Source organism: Squalius cephalus (assembly GCF_949319135.1).
Source record: "Squalius cephalus genome assembly, chromosome: 9".
NCBI classification, from domain to species: Eukaryota; Metazoa; Chordata; class Actinopteri; order Cypriniformes; family Leuciscidae; genus Squalius; species Squalius cephalus.
This window is the reverse complement of record NC_137130.1, coordinates 42,763,481-42,775,297: the sequence shown is the minus strand read 5'-3', so window position 1 is coordinate 42,775,297 and position 11,817 is coordinate 42,763,481. Positions and strand designations below refer to the sequence as shown.

Here is an 11,817-nt window from a genome sequence, read left to right as displayed (position 1 = left end):
ATGGGCGATAATGGCATGATACATTACATAATTTCCCTACAATTTGTAAAAAACTTCATAATCACAAGTTTTTAAGTTTAGACATCTGTCTAGTTTCATTTCCCATATGTATTATTTTTACACTCACACAACCAAAGTCTTCGCCAAAGAGTTTGGAAACATAACTAAATGTAAACTAAACTAAACATTTCTAAAATTCAAAAACATATGATTGTTGTTCCTGCAAGAAAAATAAATGTTGAAATGAAAAAAATCCATCACAGTATGTACAATAGTTAACATTTAATAAAATTGTATTTTTTCACAGATTCATTCGTCCAATATATATTAAAATAAAACAAAATTGAATATCATGTAAATGTGGTTGATTAGAATTAGACGTCAGAATTTATTTTTATATTCATAATTTTCTTAGTTTATTCAAATTGGATATACAATTTCTATTTGTTTATCTCTTTTAGATGATCCTCTGCTTTCTGCTGCATCATGCTGCATCAGCTCATTCACAGCATCTCCAACTCCAAGGCAGATATTATGCATCTTTGTGCAGGCAACTACCACTTCTGGGACAACTCGCTGATTCAGAGGTAGAGCCTGAAGAAAGACGGGCACTTAAGGCACTTTGGGTATTTTGGGGTTTTATTTTTTGCATTTTGGATGTATCTTACATTTATCTTTATTTGTCATATATTCTAGTTTTTTATTTTGTGAGTTTCATGTAATTAGTATTAATTTAACTGCAGCCACAACTATATCATTCCCTTTTATCATTTGCAGTGCATTGTGATGTTGATTGGTAACTTAAGCTGTGTCATGCTGTGTCATGCTGCTGATGAGATGCTGTATGCTGCACTGGTGTAGTGTAGTGCTGGTGGTGTGGGGAGGGCAATATTACAATATAATTTTGTATTTTTTTTAATACTACCCCTGATCAGAGCCTTTAATTATTTTGTTGGGAGCCATAAATGAAATAAAATAAAATAGAATTCACATTTTCTCATTTTATTTGTCTTATCCTATCAATGAGTAGAATGAGTAAATTAAGGCTAATGCTTTTGGATTGATGTGGAATATTTATTGAATATGTTAAATGGAATTAAAATTCACATAGAGAAAAGAGATGTTATTTTTATTATGAAAGTTATTAATGTCTTATTATGCTATGGAATTATTTAGGGCAGTAAATGTGAAACATTTGTATCTGTTACAAGTATAACCTTGAAAAAAAAAAAAAAAACAACAACAAGTGCTGAGGGTGTAATTTGGGACAGGGCAGTGGATACTTGCCAATAGTGATATCATGTCCGCTTCACAGGTCTACGTGAGACTGCGGCTTCTCTTCTCTGAGTTGGAGCTTTTGTTTAGTCACAGTTCTGTTGGCCTGTGCCAAGGTAAGAAGGGTTATCGCTGTTCTCTGTGATATCTCTTTCATTTCTTTAACTATATTGGCCATCCATGCTGGTTAAGACATATAGTGTTTATTTATCTGTGATTATTTTTGATGGATGGTGTTTGTAATATTATTTAGTGTTTTGTAAATTCCATGTGGCAGAGCCTGTCTGGATATTATATTGTGTTTGAGGTTTGTTTGGGGTTTTATTCTTTGCATTTTGGATACATCTTATCTTACTTTTATCTTTTTTTCTCATATTTTCTAGTTTATTTTTTAGTGAGTTCCATTTGATTAGTATTAATTTAACTGCAGCCACAACTATATTATTTCCTTGGTACCACTTTAATGTTTAATAATGAACCTTAATGTAATGCATTACTAACATGAACTAACAATGAGCAATGCATTTGTTACATTTGTTATTTGTTAATGTTAGTTAATAAATATACATCTGTTCATTGTTTGTTCATGTTAGTTAACAGTGCATTAACTAATGTTAACAAATACAACCTTTGATTTTAATAATGTTTTAGTAAATGTTGAATTTAATATTAACTAAGATCGATAAATGCTGTAGACCTGCCCCAGACAGAAGAGTCTTTAATGATTTTGTGGAAGCTATGAATTAATAAATAAAAAAACAGAATTCTCATTTTATTTGTATTATCTTATCATTTTAATGAGTTGAATGAGTAAATTAAGGCTAACGCTAAATTTAATTTAGGCTTATGCTAAATAGCAGATATTTATATATGTTTTTTTAAACCCACAGCTAAAGGAGAGGCGGCTCTAACTCTGACGCTTCCACTATCAACATCTATGCAACTCGGAAAAGAGGCGACTTCCTCTGAATTAGGTAGGTCTAAGATGTTTTTTACTCTTTGTATAGCAGTCTTTCATTATAAATTTTAAATGTAGAAGATATGATACATATAAATGTATGAAATGTAGAGTATATGCTATAACCACCACATTTAGAAGTCTCTCCAAAAATTTTAAGTGACCAAATGGTCCCTCACTAGTATTTGATATTCTTACATGTAGCTCTGTTCGTTAGTTGCATGACAAAAAGATTTAAACGTTTCTAGATTGCTCTGCCTCAACAGTCTAACGTCAATGTCAAAATGAGTGAGATGGCCAATCAGATCAAAGAAGTCTTACTGTTTACAGAAGACGAGTGTGAATTCCAGCGCACAGCGTTAGTTTTACAGATAAAAGAGTGTGTGGAAAGTAGCAGTGCGATATATCTCAATATTTTATCGATAACAATAACTAGATGATATTTAGCTGACTGTGTTATTGTGCTGGTGCTGTCATGTACTGCTCTCAGACATGAAGGTTGAGGATCCAAATGCAGTTTATTTTGAAAGGGTAATTATGGGATCAATATCTCGTCTAAAGTAGAGATGCGCGGTTGGCGATTACAGCCGCGGACTCTGCGGATAAACCGCGGATCGGGCGGATGACGTGATGAAAAATAATATTTTAATTAAATTCTGGCGGGTGGCGGGCGGTTGAACCAGTCAAATGAAAAATATATGCAGCGCCTTGCATCGCTCAATCAGCGGATGGCGGGCGGGTGCGGTTTTGAAAATTGGTCAAAAACGTTGGTGCGGATGGATGGTGGACGAATGATGAGTTTTGTGATGCTGTTGCGGATGAAATAATAGCCCATCCGTGCATCTCTAGTCTAAAGTATTGCAGCTACAGATCAAAAAATAAGAAGCATGAATCAAAAATTTAAAAACACATGTAAAAATATATTGCACAAACTGAAAAAAATTATGCAAAATGATCAGAATAGCAAACAACGTGGTCATGGATCAAAATATAATAAGCGTGAATCAAGAAATAACAAGCATGAATAAAAATTTTAAACACGTTAAAAGTTATTTTGCACAAAACTTAAACTTATGGTCATGCTTTCTTAAAAAGTATGTTTTCCTTGGTTTTATTACTCTGTACTTTGTGCTCTCTTGCATTTTCTGCTCATATTTTACTCTTTTGACGTCACACCAATGCGACTCATGGCTACTATTCATCTAAATGATGGGCTACTTCCCATCTCGACAACAAGTGAAAAGAGTTCAAGTTAAAAAAATCAGCCAGTTAAAAATTAGTCAACAGCAGAGTAAGCTCCCTCCATGTTCTCATCCTATGTCAGAACTGGATACACACGCTTACTGCTTTGTATGTTTGGGGGAGGAAAATGCAGTCGCTGCATTGGAGTCAAGCGAGTGCGAGCATTTCGAATTATTCGCTGTCAAAATGCTTCGTGCTCGTCTTGGCTCCTTTCGGTCCGCACCCGCATTACCATCGTGGGGCTCCCAAATGGATTTGGCTGACGAGCAAGAGACGGGTCCGTCCCTTTCGCTTGCTCGTTCACCAGATCCACACGTTTCCTTGCGTGATACCGAAGCGTGCTCCGGTGCTTCTTCGGCTCACGTGAGGGACGATGATGAATCTCTTCGGTGTGTGGACTTCGAGCAGCCATTCTCTGAGCGTTCCTCGCGCGATGATAAATCCGCCGAGGAATTACTTGAGATGGTTACTCGCACGGTGGCCAGGTTACAGCTTGACTGGCCTCGCGAACAAGAGACCCCCAAACGCAGTAAGCTAGAGGATAGGTTTCTGTCCGGTGGCAAGGGGTAGGGACCAAAACATCAGTCTCTCTTTTTCGAGTACCTCCATGATGAATTATCTAAATCATGGAGAAAACCATATACCTCGCGTATCTTTGTGCCCTCAACGTTGACTTTTTCAACTATCGTGGGAGCGAAGTCATGTGGGTATGCGGAGATGCCCCAGGTTGAAGAGATGCTTGAGAGCTATCTCTTGCCTGGGTCTGCATTTTCGCTGAAGAAACCTACCTTCCCCTCGAAGCCGTATAGAGCAACGTCGGCTCTCGTGGGTAAAGCTTACCAAGCTGCAGGTCAGGCTGGTGCTGCGCTCCACACCATGACGGTGTTACAGGCATACCAGGCTGACCTCTTGAAGGATTTGAGTGCGAGGGAGACAATTAATGAGGAAGCTTTTTCTGAGCTCTGTAGAGCCACAGATCTGTCTCTTCGTGCTACCAAGCAAACGGCCCGTGCCATCGGCTGTTCAATGTCTGCTTGGGTGAACACGGAGAGGCTTCTGTGGCTTAATGTTATGCCATTAAAATGTTAGATGTCCCGTTGCTTCCTGCTGTCGTCAAACAGGACAAGGGACATAAACAAGTGTTTAAACTAGTGCCACTATCAGAGAGTCTGGCAGCATGGAATCTTCTGCCAGGCATTTCTGCATGGGTATTAAGCACAGTTCAAATAGGATACAGAATCCAATTTATTTGTCTCCACTTCCGTGAAGCCGGAGCTGGCGCACATATTGTCACAAGAGCTACAATCTCTACTGAGCAAAGAGAACATAGAACATGTTCCTCTTCCAGAGGGAGTCAGGCTATTACAGCAGATACTTCATGGTTTCCAAGAAGGATGGGGGGTTGAATCCAATCTTAGATCTTCAAGGCTTAAACAAAATGGTAAAAGCGCTAAAGCTCAAGATGTTAACTGTCAAGATGATCGTGTTGCAGATTAAACATCACGATTGGTTCCTCACGATCGATCTGAAGGACATGTACTTTCATAAAGAAATATTGCCACAACAGAGGACGTTCCTGAGGTTCGCTTTCGGGGGCGAAGCTTACCAATTTCGGGTTCTTCCATTCGGCCTAGCCTTGTCACACCCCACATACACAAAATGCATGGATGCAGCAATGGCTCCATTAAGACTCCAGTGCATTCGCATTTTAAAACCGCTTCAAAAAAGATGGCGCTTCAACACAGAGACATCGTGTTAGCTCATCTAGCTTCCCTGGGGCTGAGACTCAACACCAAGAAAAGTTTTCTTTCTCCTGCCCAGAGAACGACTTATGTCGGGATCGTTTGGGATTCGATCACAATGCGGGCACAACTGAGACAAATCATTCTCTGGGCCCAGAACAAATTCCTGTCACTCCAGGGCATCTGAATGTGGGAGCAGATTTACTGTCCAAACAGAAACTATCAATGGGTAAATGGAAACTCCACCCAGAAGCAGTGAAACAGATTTGGACCAGATTTTACGAAGCGGAGGTGGACCTTTTCGCCTCTTATCAGACAGCACAATGTCCCCTGTACTCTGAGTCACCCAGTCCCCCTGGGTCTGGACGCGATGGTGCACACATGGCCCAAAAAGCCTATGCGTTTTCTCTAGTCGCTCTACTCCCGGAAGTTCTAGCCAGAGTTCGCCAACAAGGGTCTTGGACTCTTACTTATAGCGCCGCGTTGGCCGAACAGAGTTTGGTTCTCTGAGATAATATCTCTCCTCAATGGCTCGCCATGGGCGATTCCGGAGAGGAGGGACCTTCTGTTTCAGACGGAGGGCACGATATTCCATCCCAGGCCCAACCTGTGGAACCTTCATGTTTGGCCCCTGATGGGTACCAACTAAGGGACACTGGGCTTTCGCCTAACGTTGTTGAGACCATTCTAAGTGCTAGGGCTTCCTCCACTAGAAAGAGTTATGCCAACAAATTGGGTGTCTTTGAAAGGTGGTGTGTTGTACATAATGCAGATCCAGTCAACTGCCAGATTGCTTCAGTACTGGATTTCCTGCAGGAAAAATATCAACAGGCACATGCCACTCTCAGGGTTTATGTGGCTGTTCTTTCGGCTTGATACGCCTTGGTTGACGGGGTGCCACTCGGGAGACATCCTCTGCTCGCTCATTTCATTCGTGTGGCCAGACGACTGAGGCCTCCCGTAAGAACCAAGATCCCTTAATGGGACTCTTGGGAATTTTGAACCTCTAGAATCAGCGTCTGACAAACTTCTGACTCTAAAGATGGTTTTACCATCTCATGCCACTCCGGGCTCTCACGTCCTTGAGTCGACATCATAGGCTAATGTTTGAGGCCTTCTTGCGTTCTTGTGAACACACCGACATAACTGTAAGGGGTCCAGACACCTTCAAGTAGGGAGGCATGGGCATTTTCGTTCCCAATGCGCTGAGCAGGGCATCATTGATTGTAGCTTTTGAAAGGGAACGCTCGGGGTTACTTAACTGTAACCCTTGCTCCCTGAAAAAGCGGAATGAGATGCTGCGCTGCCTTGCAGAAGATATCCCAGGACTGCTCTTCAAACAAAATATCTGACGATGCACCTGTGGCTCATCTATTTATAGCCTTGCGTCGCGTGTGCGCGCCAATGACGTCATCGATGCTATATTACTTCCAGGTCAATTCTATTGACGTGTTTACACACTATATTCACAGCTGGTCACGTTTAAAGACGTCCCCAATGCGCTGAACAGCGCAGCATCTCGTTCCGCTTTTTCAGGTAACAAGAATTACTGTTAAGTAACCCCGAGCGTTCTCTCCCTTCCCCATCTCCTGTGCCACTCTGCTCTTCGCAAGGTATGTAGCTTCTTCCCAATAATGTTGTGAAGCTCGATAAGGGGTGGCTTCTCCTCCTCTTCTGCAGTCTTTTAATGCTTTTTGAGAATGTGTAGCTCCTGTCACAGGACAGGAATGTCATGAATTCTCTCTGCTCTCCGGTTCTTGGTATATTGAGTTTTGACGATTTTCTCATCCTCTTTACCAAACCGTTCAGCTCTGTACAATGATTATAGTCAGGGCTTGAAGGTAAATCTCAGCATCATCCTTCCACATATTTGATGTTATGTGGGAAACACCTTCACCAAACTGCTGCCACTCCCTATTCTTGCTGGTTGCTGTCCATTTCATTTGTACTTGGTTTACTCTACCTGAGGATGGAGCTTCTGGTGCCTGGAGGCTCTGGGCACTGTGGGGTGATTCCAGGCCGGGCTCCTCCTGTGTCTCACCAGGGTCAGAACCTGTGCATTGCACTAATGGCTCCTCAGGTATCTCATCCTGTCAGTATAAGTCAAGTATACTTAAGTGCAATTTTAAGTATATTCTGAGAAGTACATAAAGTATATTTCTGAGAAGTATTTAAAACCCCTTACTCAACACCCCCAATTTTGGCAAGTGCTGCATACATGACATACCCAAAATAAAAAGGTTGCTGCTCATAAGTCATTCTGAATAGACACATAACCAACATATATTTAGAAAGCCAACCCCTGAGAGTTTATAGTTCAAGACTCAAAATTAACCAGACTGTTATTAATATTGAGATATATGAGCTCAAACTTAAAAACAAAAACAACAAAAATTAAGAATATATTTATTAAATGTATAAAGATATTATGTGAATTTAGGATAGCAACTTATAGCCACAACTGTGATCATGCTTCATCTCAAATCTGAGAATGATATCTTTAAAATATGCATTTTATGAAGCCTATTGTGAGACCATGTCAGGGGAGGATTTGGAGAAGTTTCACAGAAGGCAAACAAGTTTGTCATCAAATATTTTATTGCCCTCTAAACACCCATTTACAGTTTCTGACTAATGTCTGGCGAGGAGAACTGGCCCCATTCATATTCTTTTCATTTAAATCGACCAACCTTTCACACCTCTGCCGGTATGAGACTTGATCTTCATTATTCTTTTATCCTTATTCTTTTGTTTGAATGCAGCCATTATAGCCTTTTTTCCTACGGCATAATGCTTGGCCAATGACAACTAATATAACCCCCTAAACACGAAAAATCCACCCATTAACTTAAGTCTTGTTAGAAAACAAACAACAAAAAACTATTATTGGAACTTTAAATGCGAATTAATTTAAATATATATTTATATTATGGAATAGAAAGCTCCTGCAGCAGGTGCATTAGCACAATAGGTAGCTTCAAGCTTCATGACAATTTAATTTATTAATATTACACTTTTATTTAAAGCTCACTTTAAAACACTATCGAGTATTTGTATCATATTCCGGTCACGATTTAAAATTGTTTTTAAGTCAAAAAAGGATTTGAAATATGTTATTTTTTAGCATTTTATATGAAGCTATGGGCTATGCTTATCTTTATTTATCTCCTTACCTTTATTTTTTATTCATATAAAAATACCCCAAATCACACAAAAATAACACACAAAACACATACTTAAATCGTGCATTTATTAGAACTTGTTTTGGTGAAGAAATGTCACTTTCGCTTTGTTTATCACGGATGTCCAGAATGAAGAAATGCACACAGGACGCGTCATGCAGAAGAGGTCACGTTGAAGCACGTCAGATGATTGACAGCTGTACAGCGAATGATATAGCTTTGAGGTCAAAAGTCACGCAAATCAGTAAGAGGAGATACACATCTAGCTCCGTTAGCTGTTTGAGCTCTTCAGATCACATAATTCAGTGGAAAATGAATAGAATTGGTATTCTGTATGACGAAAATATTTTACTAACATGTGGTTATTAATCATTATTTCTCCAAATATGCGCATCACTGTAATAATTGCCCTGGCGGATTCTGTATATTATATGTATTTGAGCACAAATAAACCGGAGGAGACGAGAATGAATGTTGTGTGAGTGATGATTTCTATTAAAAATAACGAACGTTACAGATTAATTATTTTGCACTCCTGGCATAAATTAAGAAATTAATGTCACTGCAAACCAGTTTAATCATAAACAGTGGTCAAATATCGAAGCTGGAGTCACCAGTGATCCCTGCTGTGCAAGGGGATAAAAAGTAGTCTCAAAATATAAATTTTTATTTTTTATTTTAAAAGAAGTATACTTAAAGCACACTTGAATAAACTTATTTTTTGTAAGGTATATACGTTTTGATGAGCTCAATCTATTGAAGGACTAAAGTAACAGCTTTCATTTGTTGTGGAGATTGAATGTTTTTTTTTTTTCTGTGTTGCAGGTTCAGGCACGATGAACGGCATTATTCCCAAGAGCAAAACAAAAGGCATTGACATCTGTGGAGTGGGCAAATACTATTATATAATCCGCTCTGATCTCGGCTGCTATATGAAGATAGGTAGTATCAATAGAGGTTCAGACATCTCTATTTTCAGTCTGTACCTTGCCTGCAAAAATGGAGACCATTACTTTGGAGATGAAGATGGCTCCTTTTACATCATCAAGGGTGATTCCTACCGCAAAGTCAAGAACCTGACGACGGACAGCGGTGCTGAAGTTCACAGCCTTCATACCAACTGCCAGGGAGGAGACCACTACTTCTCAACTTCTGGCAAGTTTTTCATCATCTTCCAAGAAAGGGGCACTTACCGAGAAACAACAAACATGAATGAAGACTCAGATGCTGAAGAATACAAGCTCCATCCCAGCTGCAGAAACGGCCTCTATTACTGGGGCCTGTCAAACGACTGCTTCTTCCTGAAGCCAGTCTCAGATTGGGGAGTTGAGTACTACAAAGGGACCGACCTCAGCAATGATGAGTGTGTTGGTGTCTATTCTGTTCATCCTGATGTTGTTAACTTCCTTCCTGGTGGACTGACAGTAACTATAGGCCCATCCTTTGACAATTGGGAGAATATGAAAACTATAACTAATGACAGCAATACACCAGTGACATGGCAAAAGAAAATCAATAAAAATGCTGGATACGATAAGGAGAAGACGTCCCAGATCACACACAACTGGAAAATAGCCACGTCATCCTTGATTGAATCTGGAGAACATGCAAAGTTAATTTTGAAGATGCACCTCTACTTTTTTGGAGATTCACATGCCAACACTAAAAACGAAAGCTGTAAGGAAATGATTGAAGTGGAAGAACAACTCACATTTGAGCTGAAGCCAAACAAGTCTTTATATCTGTGGCAGTAAAAAATAGGTCTTGGTCAAGAACCAGTGTTGTTCTGCCGTGATTTAAAGATTACAGATGATCCAAACCCTCCGACTGAAGTCCCGCTGCCACCCGCTCAATCATGAAAACATATCAGGATGGTTTAACTCCAAGAATAATCAAATTAAATACCTTATAACTTCTCAAGCAATTATTTAAAGATCTGCATCTGAAAAAAAAAAATGCATGCTTAGTCTATATTACTGTAGATGTAGTCAATGTAATCGATGTCTACTAATGTGTTTGATTCACAAGTATAAAAAGTGTTGCATTCTGTAATCATGCATTTGGCGTATACATGTAGGCTAATTAAAAGCTTTGTTTTTTTTAACATATTTTCCACATGTTTTACTTTATGGCATATACAATTTGGATTTCACTTTTAATAAAGCTGGAACTGCTTTTAAAGCCTTGGTGTTTTCATTGCCATTCTGTTTCTAAACAAAAGACATCCACAATGCAAAATGATCATGCTTTCTCACACACACACACATTTGGACAATAAATTTGTGAGACTATAAAAACTGCTCTTATAATTTGTCAAATAAAATAATCCAAAATGCAGAACCAATGTGCACACACACAGAGAGAGAGAGAGAGAGAGAGAGAGAGAAAGAAAGAGAGAGAGAGAGAGAGAGAGAGGGCCCTATTTTAACGATCTGAAACGCAAGTAACTTTGTGGGCGGGTCTCGGGCGCTGTTGCTATTATCTGGCGGGATAAATGACTCTTGCGCCTGACGCAAATCTAAAATGTGTTGATCTGAAGTAGCTTCATTACTCATAGGTGTGGTTTGGGCGTAACGTGAAATAAACCAATCAGAGCGTCATCTCACATTCCCTTTAAGAGCAGGCGCGCTTGTTCCATGGCGGATTGCTATTATAACGGCGGATTTGCCAGACGCACACCAGGAGCGGTTCACAGCCGAGGAGACCGACGTTCTCGTCAGGGCCGTAAAACACAGAGAAGTGACATTGGGGATGGAGAAACACATCCAGATTAGCAATGATCAGTGGCGGACTGGCATCAAAAAGAGGCCCTGGCAATTTTAGCAGAGAGGCCACATTTGTCTTCTCAAGTCATCTGCAACCAACAAAGAAACATAACATAACATTACACAAACAACACACTCCAATAATAGCTTAACCAAGACATGAAAAATAAATGTTTTACCTTCATGTGGTTACAGTAGCAGGTTGCGCAATAATTTGCTTTTCTCTGCCACTCTGTCAATCACATCATCTGTATCCAGTCTCATGAGGATCTCCTTCTCTGTTGCCATCAACATGAAGGCTTCCAAATTTTCCTCTCGCATTCTGCTCCTTAGACGACTCTTGATGAACTTCAGTGTCGAGAAGCTTCTTTCACATGCCACTTGTGTGCAGGACAAGGTCAACAAAAATTTGTAGGCCAACTGTATTTTGTGGTATGCATGTGAAAAAAACTTCAGCTGCTGGAGGAGGAAGTAGCAACACACAGCACAGTTCCTGCAGGCTGTGCATCTTTTGCTAACTAGATCAATTTCCTCCAAGTCCTCCTGATTGTCTTCTTCCTCAGAGGTAGGAGACTGTGACTCTCTGGTTGTGTACTCACTGAGAGGGGACTTTTTAATAGTGTTCCAGTGGAGGGCCAGACTGCACAACTCAG

At 39.9% G+C, this 11,817-nt stretch overlaps 1 protein-coding gene across 1 annotated transcript; it reads left to right on the top strand.

The window, feature by feature from the left end:
• Window positions 1-467: 467 nt before the first annotated feature.
• Window positions 468-10,577, top strand: LOC307165091 (uncharacterized protein). Its single transcript, XM_079882391.1, has 4 exons — window positions 468-587; window positions 1,316-1,391; window positions 2,166-2,249; window positions 9,225-10,577. Exons 3-4 carry the CDS (start codon window positions 2,213-2,215, stop codon window positions 10,151-10,153), a joined length of 966 nt encoding a protein of 321 aa, XP_079738517.1. The 5' UTR covers window positions 468-587; window positions 1,316-1,391; window positions 2,166-2,212; the 3' UTR covers window positions 10,154-10,577.
• The last annotated feature ends 1,240 nt before the right edge of the window (window positions 10,578-11,817 follow it).